Source organism: Epinephelus fuscoguttatus, linkage group LG9 (assembly GCF_011397635.1).
Source record: "Epinephelus fuscoguttatus linkage group LG9, E.fuscoguttatus.final_Chr_v1".
NCBI lineage: Eukaryota > Metazoa > Chordata > Actinopteri > Perciformes > Serranidae > Epinephelus > Epinephelus fuscoguttatus.
The window spans coordinates 36,475,232-36,491,183 of NC_064760.1; the positions used below are offsets into that span (position 1 = coordinate 36,475,232).

The 15,952-nt window shown below is 39.3% G+C and overlaps 1 protein-coding gene across 1 annotated transcript; it reads right to left on the reverse strand.

The window, feature by feature from the left end:
- Positions 1–6,523: 6,523 nt before the first annotated feature.
- casp3b (caspase 3, apoptosis-related cysteine peptidase b) lies at positions 6,524–15,885 on the reverse strand. Its single transcript, XM_049585982.1, has 7 exons — positions 15,768–15,885; positions 13,217–13,297; positions 11,281–11,441; positions 9,696–9,824; positions 8,574–8,749; positions 8,093–8,213; positions 6,524–7,916 (listed from the first exon to the last, which is right to left on the reverse strand). Exons 2-7 carry the CDS (start codon positions 13,291–13,293, stop codon positions 7,687–7,689), a joined length of 894 nt encoding a protein of 297 aa, XP_049441939.1. The 5' UTR covers positions 13,294–13,297; positions 15,768–15,885; the 3' UTR covers positions 6,524–7,686.
- Positions 15,886–15,952: the final 67 nt, after the last annotated feature.

Here is a 15,952-nt window from a genome sequence, read left to right on the forward strand (position 1 = left end):
GGAGCAGGGAGGACGGCGACTCACCTCAGGTAAGTGTGAAGAGGCAGCGGAAGACCTGTGAGGACTGCGATGAAGAGCCAAGACCCTCCACTTCAGGAACCAGTCGATACTGCTGGATGCATTTACCAGTGATTGGGAAACCTTTGTGCCTGAAAGGACTGATAAAGTCCCAGGCAGCCTTTCCGTCTGGCGAGGCTAGCACAGCCCTCGGTAGCGTCTTGCACCAGGGCTTTTTATTTACATTTTACTTGTTCCATTTTAGTTGATGACACTGGATGGATGTTCCAGTGGTAAGTTAATGATAATAATAATAATACACTATACTTAGATAGCGCTTTCCAAGGCACTCAAAGGCAATTTACAAATTCAGGGACAAAACAACAACAAAAAACAGACAAGCAAGTGGAAAAATAAGGGATGAGGAGAAGAAACTGTCAGCGATTGCATAAAAGCAGCGTTAAACAGGTGAGTCTTGATTGATTTTTTGAATACGGAGAGAGAGGGAGAGTCTCAGATGGATTTGGGGAGTGTGTTCCAGAGGATGGGAGCAGCGATGGAGAATGCCCCCAGGATTTGTGCTTGTACCGGATGGGAGTGAACAAGAGGTTGGCATTGGCACAGCGGAGTGTGTGGTTGGAATGTGATAGTGGAGGAGCTCAGGCAGGTATTTGTGTGTTATGAGGAGAGTTTTGAAGTCCTGCAGCTGAGGAGGAGAGGGATGGACGGAGGCGGGCGATGTTCCTGAGGTGAAAGAAGGTTGTTTTGTTGATGTGTTTGATGTGCCGGTCGAAGGACAGGAATTGACGGAAAATGACGCTAAGATTTTGGATGTGAGTGAAGTGGATACTGCGGTAACGGCGATGTTGAGGGTGAAGTTATGGGTTGATTTGGTGAGTGCTTTTGGTACAATGATGATCATTTCAGATGTGTGGCAGTTTAATTGAAGGAAATTAATTTGAAGCCAAGATTTTATTTCAGTGATGTAGTTTGTCAGGGTTGAGTGGGTGGCAGTAGAGATTGTCTTGGTGGAGATTAGGAGATGGATATGATTGACGATGCAATGGAACTGGACACCATGACGGCGGATTATGTGACCAAGGGGAACAGGTATTAGATGAAGCGGAGGGGACCAAACTGAACCTTGGGGGACACCTTGGAGAAGGGGAGCAGTGGGGGATTTGCAGTTATTGATGGCGATGAACTGAAGTCTGTCTGAGATATATGATTTGAACCAGTTGAGAGCAGTGCCAATGATGTTAAAGACGGTTTCAAGTTGGGTGAGAAGGATGGAGGGATTGATGGTGTAGAAGGCGGTACTGAGGTCGAGGAGGATGAGGATGTTGAGGTGTCTGGCATCAGAGGAGTGAAAGAGGTCGTTAGTGATTTTAAGCAGGGCAGTTTCAGTACTATAGTTTGATTGATATCCGGATTGGACTGTTTCATACATGTTATTGACAGAGAGGTGGTGTTTCAGTTGAGAGGCTACAGCATGTTTCAGTAGTTTAGACAGAAGGGTAGGTTGGAGATTGACCTGAAGTTATTTGGGATGTCAGGGTTGAGTCCAGATAACAGATGAAGCATGCCATACTGTTATCTATTTTCCTTTAGAGGTGGCTATACCCGGGAACGGTAAGTCAGGACTTCATGACAACATCAACACAAGTCTCACTGACCAGTATAATAATGTCATTGTCTTTTTTGCTCACTCTGTTGAATTGTCCTGTGTTTTCAGGTGGAGGTGGATACATCAAACAGAAAGAAAGTAATTATTACTAACAGAAAGAAAAGTCTCCAAGTGTCTTTTACTTAGGTATTACTTAGGACCAGATCCCCCCACACACAAGATGCGACAACGTGAAAGACCAAGACAGGAACAGATGAGAAGGATGGATGACTCCAGGACCAGATGGAGAGTGATGGGCATGTTTCATTCAGTGGGCTCAGTAAGCAATCTCCTCACTAGACTACAAAAGTACCATAGTGACATAAAGTGGTGCTGAGATAACGTTAACTTTACATATGTGAATCAGTTTTATTACAGGAGCCTTGTTGAGTATCATTCATTTTTTTTAATATCATTCCATGTATAGCTGAGTTCAAAAGTCTTCATTACGTGTGTGTCTGTTTTATAGGACCGGACTCCTCTGAGGTTTTGGTGCTCCTGGGGCAGCTGAGAGTGGACGTCAATCATCTCAGGAAGACCCAGCTCCACAGCAGACCACTGACCCACTCTCAGCACTTGAGTGAGTCCGGCACGCCCCTGCCCCTCCACCCTGACCCAGGACACCACCCACCCTCTTCTCGCTCCAGACGAAACGAGGAGTGCCCTGTCCCCACCAGCTCAGAGGACGCTGTTAGTGTTTGCTTCCTCTGTACTGGTGGATTCATGGCACTCCTCACATGCACCTACAAGCACACACAAATAGCTATAATAATAATAATAAAATAATAATAATAATAATAATAATAATAATTATTATTATTATAATTATAATAATAATAGTAATAATAATAATAGTTAGAATCATAATAATAATAATAATAATAATAATAATAATAGTAATTATAATAATTTTATTTGTATCACACTTATCTGAACAAGATTACAAGGTGCTTCACAAAGTGCATAAAAATAAGACAACAATCACAATAAAAATAAATTAAAAAAATGTGACTGTGTGTGTGTGTGTGTGTGTGTGTGTGTGTGTGTGTGTGTGTGTTGTAAAGTGGGCCTATATACAGTATGGGGTACACCAGTGTACAGGTTTCTGTAGATCTACAAAGAGTGATGTTTTGATCAGTTTTTTCTGTGCCATTGGCCACTGTGCCGTCTCTTCCTGTCAAACATCTGCTATGTGCCTCACTCACTCCTCCTCTGCTGCAGATCTCCATCCAACTATAAGAGAATGAGGACTGTCAGTAATGTCCTGACTGGCTCCTCCTCCATCAAACACCAATCATAATCTTTTGATCTCAGATAAAATCTATGACTAACAAAAGTATCTGAAAACCTTTCTGTCAAAAAGAGACCTTAGTGGAGGATGAGGGTCTTTGAATAGCTTGAGCTGGATTCTTCTGGAGTTAGAGGCACTGAAGGATTTGTGATCACCATGAGCTTTTGATGTCTCCCAAGAGAACATGAGAGCATAGCAGGAAATCCAGACCATATCCACCCTAAGTGCATGACAGTGAACAGCATTTGTGACTTCTTGTGAAGCTGTCCAGGCTCTTCTGAAGTTTCTATCCATCTTTCTTGTCCTGCCTGCAGTTAGATTCACATCACCAGTTGTGAGCAGTTAGTGTTAGTTGGTATTGTTAATATTGAACGAAGATATTCCATCATCCTTCAGATCTTCATGTTATTTTAATTTGATCTGGTATGTGAAAATATTTTGTTGGAAGAATACTGAAAGGTAGCCATGGCTCAACAAAGATGACTAAAAGAAATAATGGGGGGATTTTTAGTTGCTGAATCCTTTCATACATAATTTGTTAGAAATTGAGAAAAGTGTTTTGCTTCATGGTTTTTTGCTGTGACCAGCAGTTCTACAGTTCACTCTGTCAGCTGGTTCAGTCACTCGGTTGGTGAGACCGTTAACAGATTGGCTTAATCCTGCCAGATTTTTTTAATAACTATTCTCTTCTCACTGTTATGTTAATGGTAGATTGCAGGTGACAGTAGTTCCAGATTTCAAAATAAAGGATTTGAAAGTAAAACTGCTGAATGTTTACTTAACATTAAGAATTAAAAATGAAATGAAATGATTATAGGTGCTGCACAGCAATGGATTGGGGCCGGGCATTTTGAGAAGCAAGAAGAAGAAAAAAAGGGTTGATCAGCACAACTTTCCTGACCAGAAATCATTAAACACTGAAAAGGGTTTTCAATATAATGTTAAGCTACCTGAGCAGTGGGGAAAAGACTGAGGTGACTTTACGCTAAGACTTGCACAGCCACTTGGGTTGTGATAACTGTCCATGCAAAGTAAACCATTAAGTTTCTCTGCACTAAAATGCAAGTAGTATATTTTAGAACTAAAACACCAGCTAAGTCGATGCCTGTCCCGCCTAGAGTACTGCAGGAAGTAATGAGATGTTCCTTGTTCACCTTCTTCCTCAAAATCCAACTTTAACCCTCTGGACTCCACATACATATTTTTGTTGAGCCTACGCCATTGTGAGCATTTATACTTGTGCTGGTCTGTGTCACTCTGCAGTTACAGCTCTTAAACACTAGTTGGTGGTGGAGTTTCTGTGAAGTGCTGTAAAGTTATTTCAAACACACACACATTAAACATGACTTAACACAAGTACAAAAATCGGCTCAAATGTAACTCACAGCATTCACAGACAAAACACTTGTCTTTATCTGGACACATTTTCCTCACAAATACAACATGCTAATGTTTTAGCCCAAGTGTATGGCATTTTGCATTGTATAAACTAGCCTAGAGGCTCAGATAGATTTCCTCTGCTCATATGAAGCCTGGGACAACAGCAACATTTAACAAATAGTTCAGTTCCTGATGTATTTTTAGTTCAAAATTCTTGGAGAGTCTACAAACTTTTAATTTTTGGAATCGTTAGAACATGAGGAATATGAAAGCTAATGTTTCCATTTTTTTCAAACTCACTATGGTGGCCATTTTGGATTTTAAAAAGGGTGAACATTCAAAACACCTTTAAAAAAAAAAAGAAAGAAAAAAAAGGTCAAGTTCCAAGCTATGCAGGTGTTTACTTTCATGGCTTTATATACAATTTATTTATTCAGATATTCACATAAACAAAGAGCAATCACTTGGACATTAATTAATTAAATTTGGTGGTCTAAGGTCAAAGGTCAAGGTCACTTTGACATCATAAAACATCTTTATAGCTGTAACACAAGAATTAATTTTCTAACATTTCACACAATTGTCTAACAGGATAAAATGATGAAGTGATGACATCTTAATATCCAAAAGGTCAAAGGTCAACATCACTGTGACACTATAATGCTCTGCAAAAGCACTTTTCTGGCCATTATTCAGCATCATATCTCAGGAACACAAGGGTAAACATTCAGATACTGAATTGCTGACTCTAATCTTGAAACTGTGCTGATTGTATAGATCTTCTGTGTGTGAAGCGTCCATGCTTTCACACACATGGATGGAAACTGTCAGAGAAACTTGACTGGTATGCGGAGGCATCCAAGCATGACACCGTAATTCTCGTGAAAGTAATAGTCTGTAACTGCTAAATAACTTACTGTGTTTAACATTAGCTAGGTATGTCAACCAGTGGTTAACACTAGCTACTCAGGTAATCTTTGCTGTTGTTGTTGTTGTTGTTGTTGTTGTTCTGAAGCCAGCTGCTAACACAACCTAGCTACTTGCCAAGTGTAGTAATAAGAGACACATTAACAAGAGATACAGCAATTAATTACCTGATTTAAAAAAAAACACATTACAGGCAGGTGCAGCATCAGATTCTACTTTTAATGTATTGGAAATGGCCCCATCTGTTTCTTTGGCTAGAAAAATTTGCAGTTAACTCCTAAACTCCACCTAAAAACAGGTTACTGATGGTCGCCATTTTGAAAGTCCAAGATGACTGCCACAGAGACTTAAAAAAAAAGAAAAAGAAAGAAACATTGGTTTTGGGGTTTGTCGCACTCTAAGCTTTCCAAAAATGTATAGTTTATAAATTCTCATAAGATTTTGAACAAAGGTTGAAATCAGGACATACTGAACCTGACTATACTGTTATTTTAGATTTTAGTCTTTTAGATTCTGGATCAAGATTCAGGAGCTATGGGACAAAAACACATTTTCACAAAGCTTCCAGGATCTCTGAAGCAAAAGCAGACTGACTGGAATTTAAAACTTTCTTGGTTGTGAAATAGTACATCACAGGTTTGTTTTGCATGTTTTCTTTTAACCTTTCTTACCTGACTTGCATGCAGTCATATTTGTGTCAAAATCCCTGGTTTGCAAAGGGACATTCTAAAGCACATGAATCATGCTTTGCAGAGAAATTGTTGGAAATTTAATTTGAGAAAAGTCATTCTCATATTTGCAACTATCCACAAATAGTAAGTGCTCAGTATTAACGTCCATATTAACTTGATCCAGATACCATTCTTCTGGTGCTCCCTTAGTGACTACCGGCCATCGGACTGGACACAAAACAGCCAATCAGAAATTACCTACTTTTTTTTCCACTTATCCTTTTTATTGATTTGTCCACAGAATACAATACATTCTTACATAGAAACAAATCCCAACTGGTCCATTGTTACAATTCCTAATTTTTGTTCAGCCACACTTCAGTAAATGAATATTGAAACCAAAATTCAAGTACCATGTGTCAAGCAAAGGTAAAAACCGGCTAATCCAGGGTAAATAGGAAACAAATGTAATTTTAAATAATTAAGACAAATAAATTGTCCTGGTTGTGATTTACCTGATCCTATGGTTTCTATTTTCTTTCCTCTCTTTACTTGGTTGCTTTTTAGAGTTGTTTCTGGAGAATATGCTTGAAGAAAAAAAAAAAAAAAAAAGTAACAAAAGATGAACATAAGATGAACAGAGCATGTGAAATATTTTTTTGTGTTAAGAAGTTTCATTGCAGGCTCAGCATTAACACAGATATAATGCCAAGAAATTTAAGATCTGTTGTTTTACCTTTCCTTTTGTAACGAGGACCATAATGAAAATAAATTTGTAGTTTTATTGTGTTTATATTCTAAACAATGTAAGTGTATGTCAGGACTAGTGACTACAGTCTTGCATGTACCTATATTATTACTAAATAAATCCTTATCTATTATCTATTATCTATTCTTGTTTTGGTATATAGACGTCCCCAGAGGTAATGACAGTAGTAATGCAGTAATACATAAAAACAAGACCTATGGACACCTGAGAAAGAAAATAAATACTCCAGATATTCTACAACAGTATTCATATTATTTATTATTATCATTAACATTAGCATTGTGTTGCTCTGCTCAGTTAAGATGGACTTGCCATCATCACAGCTACATAAACATTAAATTGCTACAAGGACAGTGATAGGAGTCTATATGTAACCTTTGGAAGCACTTTTTTCTGGTGTGTGTTATGGCCTGATATTTTGTGATGATCTATTTGTGCTTGTGCATTTATTGCATCCAAAAACTGATAAAATGTAGAGAAGTTGAATGTGGTAAACTCATTGTTTATTCTATAACTATACAGTATTGCCTTTGTGTAGTCGAAGTAGAAGTCCACATTTCCACAAGTATTTAATCACTGAAAATACACCCCAACACCCTATAGTATCCTTTCTGCATCACATGATGATCAAAGATAGAATAAAAACGCTTAAGGGTTCCTAGAAGACGCAACTAAAGACCTCATTACAAATATATCATGAAAAACAGTTGAGGCTCAACATGAACCTCACTGATTCATTTCCTTTTATCCTAATTTTGAGAGAACATTTGGGTTCTCCTTGAAGTCACAATAAAATTAATTTTATCCTGTTTTACATGAACTATGCACAGCAGGACTGAAGTGTTTGGCCAAAGAGGGTAGAAATCAGGCACCTTTAAAGGATGGAAGGATTTGAATAGATGGATATGAAATCGGTACTATCAGCCCCGTTACTTTGGACTCAGCTCACAGGTAAGTATATTCTATAGGTAAAAAATATCCATCTTTATGAGGGAAAGTAGAAGTCTTTGGTCAGCATTGAGACGATACAGGGTATCTGCTTCTTGCCACTAAATCCAGGTAGGTTGGAGGAGGACTCGAAGTATAGTGCCACCTTGCGGTTGACCCGGGTCATGATCTGCATCAGCTCGAGCTCTCCACTGAAACGCTCCAACATCTCGCACAACGACTGCATGAACCAGGAACCGTTGTATGTGTTTCTCCATGAGTAGTAGCCTGAAGCACAGTACTGTGTTAACGCTGTACAAACATACTGGATACCAGCTCTATTTAAGCTAGAGTGTGTGTGTGTGTGTGTGTGTGTGTGTGTGTGTGTGTGTGTGTGTGATTAAATGTATACAATGTAGTTTTTTTGAAAGGGCAGAAATATCAACGGGACTAAAAAAAGTTACCTGGAGCAGTGGAATACGCATACAGGAAATCTGCCTCCACAGGAATCCTTGCTGATGTTTGCTCCTCTACACTGTCGGCTTCGATGAGGCTTCCATCGTCCAGTTCTGACCCACGGCACGCCTTAAGGGGAATCCAGGTATGCGTACATTAACTGCACTGGTGTTTTATGGTAGCACTGAGACTCTGTAGATGGGGCTTGTTGTTTAAAATGTACATTAACAGTCAGTTAAGAGTCACATCTCATGCCTGTTCGGAACGGGCCAAGTATTGGCCCGTTCCGAACAGGCAAACTTAGACAAAGTATATAAATTCTTACACTACATGACGAGCATCTACAAACAGTGGTAGCAGGGATTTTGGAAATCAGTGTCCTCTTCAAGCATTTCAAGACACATGATGCAAGTGATGGCTTAAGATGCACAGGTATGTGTCAGCCCCTACAAGTCTAAGTGTGTGGTAACACTGGTATATTTGACTAACCTGTATGAAGAAGAGCTTCGGCTTCCCCACCAGACCCATACAGCGATTTCCTTTAAAGTATTTCGTCAGCTCTTCAAACTTTTCACAGCCGTCAGTGCCGTATATTATCCCCTCATCTCCGTGACTTAGCAATACACACGCAAATGATGCACTTTTACTGTGGTCCTCCATGGATACTAGAGACACAAGAATAGATGGAAAACAAAACAAGAGTCACATCACCTGTCCAGATACTCTTTCCTCACTCCCTTGTCAAGCTGTCTTGAAGACAGCTCTGATATTTTAGCATCTGGCAGTTTTAGCGCAGACTGAAAGAACATACAGGGATGGCATAGATGAATACTACAGTTCCCAAAGACCTTTGTAGAGTTGCTGAGTGTGTTTGGGAACTCATGATGAGCTACACTCAGAATCTGCCATCTAGTGGTGGCTGCATGCTCCTGAGTCTATACAAGTGCAGCAAGTATCAGCTGATAAGTGAGCACCAACAATGGAAAAACAACATGACTGTCAACAGTCAGTGATAATCTAATCAGTTTACATATTGATTCTGCTGTGTAAGAGAATAGATAGCATCTTTCTTTAAAGGGGAACTCCAATATGTTATCTCCGTGGCCTAGGAAAGTTCAATCAGTATTTGTGAACATGAGCTACTCTCTCTAAAACCAGAAACCAGAGAAGTCTCAAACTTGTGATGTCATCAAGTATAACGTCTCCATAAACAATGAACAGGAGACTGATTTCATTCTATTTTCATGTTTTTAGCTTTGAAATAGAAAATGTACCCATACAGACAATATTTGGTTGTTTAGACTTTCGGTAGAGAACTCCTCTGTCACACACATAAAAAAAAACAGCTTTGAGAAAGCGCTGTCTTACTAGGTTCCTTTTTAGCTGTCTAAACTCTCGTCTAGACTTTATACCCTATAACATCACTTATTTGTGTTTTAGCACCCTGTTTTGCTTTTTTTATTTAGGAGAGCATTCTTCATGTTTACTAATATTTTTGGACAACATGTATGAACGTGTAATAGTAATAATATGTATGAATTTCAAAAATGTGTATTTCCCCTTTGACACAGTGGCAACTTCAAGTAAATGAAAAACTGTAACTTCTATTACCATCTCGCAGCAGTTGTTTCATCTGTTCCACGGTCTGATCATTGGCCACCTGGCACTTATATCCCAGCTTAGAGAAGATCTGCATAGCAGCAGCAGCATCCACATCCGTCCCGTTACGGGCATTCATCCCTACAGAAAAGACACACAAACACACAAGGACAAATGCAGTAGACAGCAGCTACAATATGGTCCAATGACCAGGGATGTGAGCTCTCCAGCACTGAGTCTGAGACTAAAGCAACACAACCTGAACATTCTGAACTCACACTACCTGACACTTTGGACAGCTACTGTTTTATATTGTAGACCAAAGAGAGCAGAGAGTTTAGACTGACTGACTTTTCCTGTTGCTGTCTCTTAACTCTTCGTGTGTGTGTTCATGTAAATGAAATGGCAAACACACCTAATTACTGTGACTTCACTTAGTAAGTGAAAACAGAGGAGGCAGACGTAGCATGGCTATGTTGAGGCTTTCAAATGCACTCGTGACAACTAATGCTTTTTCTTGTTTGTTATTTGCACCCAGTTATGCGCACTTAATTCAAAAATATGGAGTAGATGTGTGGAACAAGTAGGTCCATCAAAAAGGTTTTTTGTTTTTGTTTTTTTCCTTACAGCGGACATTTTTGACTTTCAAAGTTGGAAAGGAACAGGTGTTATTAAAGGCTCTGTTCTATTCAAAGGTCCCAAAAAGCCACAACAGTGACAACTTTTAAATGCACATAGTATTCTGGTTTTTGCCCTTACTCTGAAGAAGACAATTTTCCTACTAAGCTGTTGACATGGCAAATGAATGAGGAATATTCCACTAATATTCCTGTTTACATGCAGCTGAACATACTTCGAATAATGTAATCTCACATGTTGGTTACCACATCTAAATGGAATAATGAAACAGCTGTCGCTTGCGCCAGAATTTGTTCAAAGTTTTCCAGCACAGCCTCCCAATTTCATTCCTTTAACCACCTTCCTGAAAAGGTCACGATTATGAAATTTGCACATATCCAAAACCTGTTTATATGAAGTTCTTCCTCATATTTAAAAGTAGCTGTGTTTCTCTTTCCAATCAGAAATGTGGGCTTTTCTTTTGGACAGAATCTCTACACAACAGTCTTACAAACTGTCAGCTTGTTGGTTTGTGTACATGTACACAATCCATGACAACCCACAGACCTAAGGAGACTGTAAGGAGGCCATGTGTCACAAACTGCAGCGAAACTGCAGGCTTGAAATCACAACTTGGTTTCAGTCACATTCCTCCCATCTTGGTTTCGGTCATCCCGTCTCCCATCTAAAATCGATCTACTCTCTTACAAGGTTGTGCATCTGGCTCCTGAGATTAAATCTGGAGTGCCAGGTCATTGCTCTAGATTCTGATATAGATATCTAGACAATGGTTTTAGAAAGTATGGAAATCTGGGTGATATACAGACACATGCGAGAATTGTTTGTTGTCTACATCATTAGATTCACAGAACATTTTTCAAGTGAACATGAAATGAAATAGACAGGTGTGTGTGCATGTATATGTGTGTGTGTGTGTGTGTGTGTGTGTGTGAGACACTTGCTGAATGGGTGCAGTTACCTGTGCCCCTGTCGAAGTTCTTATTGTTGATAATGAGACACTTCCCGAGGCAGGGGTAGTCCATCTTGTAGCGGAAAGGGTCAGAGCCTGCTGTTTTACCGCTGGGGGCAGAGTCCACTTCCTCAGGAGTCTTACCATTGCCTGCGGGTTCTTTATCCGACCTGAAAATGTACACACACACACACACACACACACACACACACACACACAACAACAGTCTGAAATCTGAGGAACTTGTTTAGCAACGTCACATTTACACAAACATTTTAACACAATCTGACAGCAGCTCATTTGTGTCTAAACTTGTTCGACCACAGTCTGTACTATCTGATTGCACACAACATGCATGGAAGTCCTAATGTTTTTTTGGTAGGGATGCACCGAAATGAAAATTTGTGGCCGAAGCCGAATAATATTAAACGCTTGGCCGAATACCGAGTACCGAATATCGTTGTTTAGTTTTTCATTAGTTTTTGCAGATGAACCCCCTCCAGATTAGTGTTGTCACGGTACCAAAATTGGATCCCACTGTGCCATACCAATGAAAATATCATGGTTCTGAGTAGTATCACAATACCACAGCGAAAATGAGGCAGATGTGCCTTTTGTCATTTATAAAAAGACAAATCACTTTTCTATAATACATCAATGATATTTCAGTGGAATACATTACTTATTGACTTATTCATACTTCAAAAACAGCATCAATGAGTGATTAACATAGGGGGGATCAAAATAAAATAAATAAATAAAATTAGAATCAACCAGCCACCCTCCTCCCCTTCATAAGTAAAGGACAGTCCCTAAAGTGCGGTGAGGTTTGTGGGCCGTGAACGGCTCGTTTCTCCTCTGACACGTCACATACCTGTGTTCGGCTGGCTCGGCTGTTCAGGTACTTCTGGGCAGTCATGACACCAAGAAGAGGATATTATTGGAGCCGACTTGTCCTCGCCGATGGCCGCCGTACTTGACAGGAATACGTATTCCTGTCTGTGTCTGTGACTCCCATTCAACCCACAATCGGTGGGATTCACCTTTCGTTTCTGCTGCTGGTTGAAATCTGTAGGCTGCTCGCACAGTGTGCTGAATGATTTATTTTCTATTATTAGTCGCAAATGCGAGTGCAGTGAGGGACAGATCGCCACACTGCCGACATTTTAATCCGCCCGTCACGGCACGCTGTTTGATTGCGTTATCAAAACCGCGCCGCTATTATTCGGCCTTGCTTTTAACTTATTCCACCGAATACCGAATGTGTGTTTTTTTGCAATATTCAGCCGAATATATTTAGTGACCGAATATTCGGTGCATCCCTATTTTTTGGAATATCTCATTATACAGGGTGATGTGTTAAAGTACCAGTATTATAAATGTTTCAACAACTGAGTCATTGTGACATAATCTTTTTTTTTTATGTTAAATTTAGCATTTTCACACCTTTCTCATCTATCAGGCATTCAACTCTTTCAAAAACGAAAAACAAGGGCAGAAACTTCCATCTAGCAGTTTATGTATGAAAGTGACTGACTCTGACTAATTTGAGAGGTTAAATAAAAATATTACACATAGCAATTTTAAAAGGGCCTGCACACCTATAGTACACGAACACAGCCTCTTTCAACTTGATTGTGTGGGAGTGTGCAGACTGCATTTGATTTACATCTTCCTCACACTCCCGTTAGCTTTGTTGCATCAGCCAGGGCGGGACAAACTACACCTACATCATCCGTATCATGCACAGAGTGCAGCAAGGCTCTGCCCACCTTTAACCTGAGTAGAGGTCTCAGTCAAAATATCTGTGCAAGTGTGCAGGGCCCTCAGAGTCATCAAATGCTACCTGCATGGGACTAATGACTCTATTTTCAACAGATAATACATACGGGTTTAGCTACAGAATATATGTGCAATCAGATAGTCATCACCGAACAATAATTACCTCTTTCTAAACAGCTTTAAGGCGTCCACAGTATCCCCACCACTCTGCACGCCACCATCGCCACGAGGCTCAGCCATGTTCCTGCAGGCATGAATGCATACAGACAGTGATCAGAAGGAACCACATGAAGAGCCCAACTCGTTTCTAGATTCACATCTATCTTTCTCAACCACTTCCTGCTATTATGTACCTTGCACTCTGTCAAAGCGTGTGCAAGGTTTATGAAATTACAGAACTTTCAATGCCATTTAAAATAAACCTTTTCTCTTATCGGCAAAAGCAACTTCAGAACCACTGACACTGATTAATATATACAATTCGATAGCTGAGCTTTCACATGATTATTTTTTAATTGTTCAAATACTGCTGAATGCTGGAATGAAACTCTTAATATCTTTCCAGAAAAAAAGCAAATAACAATGACAGCTATAGCATGACCAATACTGGATTTTTCACGTTGATACACACAACAATACTGAGGAGTTTACATGTCATTATCCCTTTTTTTTTATAACAATAGCTATGTAACATAATACCATGACATAAACAGAAAGCAAAAGCCCTCAAAAGAACAAACAAACAAAAAAAAAAACCTTAGATTTCCAAGAACTCGACAGGTTTTCGTTACAGGAAGTAGTTTAGCCAAGTTGGTTTGTCATCCAGATCCAACCAGAACAGTCACCCTCTATATGGCATGTGCTATGGAATACCCATTGTTTGTGTCCCCCCAGTTACATGAAATATATTCTATGTTAAAGGCGGTGGTCTTTGTTTTAAGTGAGGTGGCCCATCTCTGCTCTTCTATAAAACACTGCTATATTTACTGGTTTTTAGCTAGTCTGTAACAAGTTTGCTCACAAAAATCACAGAAACACTTTTCTTACTCACCACAAGTGATATTTTGGCACAGATCTTGTTTCCTCCCACACAAGGACTATTTCTTAAGTAGAAAGCAATTCCAGTGAAAACTTGTGACAGTGAGGTCTGTCTGTCTGGTGTTTTGGGCAGCTGAACAAAATTTTATTTACCACCATCAAGGATGGTAGCAGGAATTTCAAAGAGACCCAAGAAGACAGCTAGGCTATTTGGGAAAATGTATTTTTTTACTTTGCAATTTTGGTGAAGTAAATGACGTCCGTTTAAAGATTATAAAAAGAAAAATATTTTTCCTTGACAAATGGCATCAACTTATTAAGTGTAATGTATTATTTGAAAACTTTGGTTACTAGTTACTTTACAAATTAAGATGTTTGAGCGCAGCCAATGTTAAAAAATACAAGTGCACCTGAAATGATTAGTCAGTTAAATATAAATTAAATACATTCTGATAATCATTTAAGACTTTTTCCATGCAAAAACAATTATGGTTCCAGCTTTGCAAACATGAAGACCTGCTGCTTTTCTTTTAATCATTTCTGTTAATTAGATTTATTAAATTGATTTAAAATGTTCTGCATTGAGTTTCATACAGAATCTGACTTCAAATTCAAAACCAGTGAACCACAAAGAGCAAAACCACGATGGCTGGTACAAACCAGACTACTACTTCCTGGAAGCTGATCACAGTCTTTTTTTTTTTTTTTTTTTACTGTGGTTAGTATGGTGAACACCATGGAGGGATAATACCTGTACCTGATAATGTATAAATCTTTCATTACACCATGGTATCTTGCGCTTTACCAAAAACCTTAAATGTATTATTTATAAAACAATATGTACACCTTGCAATAAATACGTGGGGAACATGCAACAGTGTTAGGTTATGATGTAACTCAAAGTGAAACTCCTCTGACATGCCAGTAAGACTTGTAATAGTGCCCTGTATTGTGCAACGTTTGGTCAGTAAGAACCAAAAATGCTACATGTTCTTTATCACCATGACTCTGTTTTTAACTGTCAAAAGGCGTAATCCACCTGTCAAATGCATCTGAAGTTAACGACACATTCATCAAGCTCCATGCTGCACACCGGGGTGTAGCGTTAATGTTGACAGATAACTTTACTCTTCTCTGTTAAAGAGGTTAGTGGGAGCATTGGTACAAAGGTTAATGTAACCTCTGTTGTCTTTACAGCGTCATGTCTGTATGCCTCTATCGATTCAAAAACAGTGTGGTCATTCACATAGGAACTGTGACCTTAGCCTCTCTCCTCCAGGAAGCAACAGAAAGTACAACGGACACATATTAGCGCTGCTAGCTAACGTTAACTGACACATGAAATTCACAGGGCTACAAATGACCAACAAATATAACGTAAGGTGACATCCAACTAACTTATAGTATCTGTCCTAAGAGACATTTCGGTCAGCTCTGTAAAGTTTTAAACACCGAATGAAGTCACAACTACAGCCTCCAGTTACATGCTCAATGTCACATATTTAAACTCATTTATTCCAGGTGCTAACTCATTAACGTCACCTGCAGTGGGCGAAGTTTCCAGAAGTGCAAACTCATATGACCACTCCTGTTTAACTACAGCAAGTAGCGCTTCGTCAAACACTACGTGTGGATAATAATTAAAAATGTATATACTTCTACCAAAATTAACGTACCTTTCTTGTGAGACGTCGATGGAAATAGTTAGCAAGCCTCCCTCCTTATCACGAATACAAGGAAATGTTAAACTGTTCAAAGTACTGTGCTAAAACTCTCAGCCAGTCAGGAACGCCGATTCCTATGTGGGCGGGAGAAACCACACAGAGCCCTGAAGATTGTCATGTATCATCCCGACCAATCA

Coding starts and splice junctions, on each gene's coding strand:
- casp3b (XM_049585982.1), bottom strand. CDS start 13,293: ATGGCTGAGCCTCGTGGCGATGGTGGCGTGCAGAGTGGTGGGGATACT. Junction 11,442..13,216: donor TTAAAGCTGTTTAGAAAGAG/GTAATTATTGTT, acceptor GTACATTTTCAG/GTCGGATAAAGAACCCGCAG. Junction 9,825..11,280: donor GAACTTCGACAGGGGCACAG/GTAACTGCACCC, acceptor TCTTTTCTGTAG/GGATGAATGCCCGTAACGGG.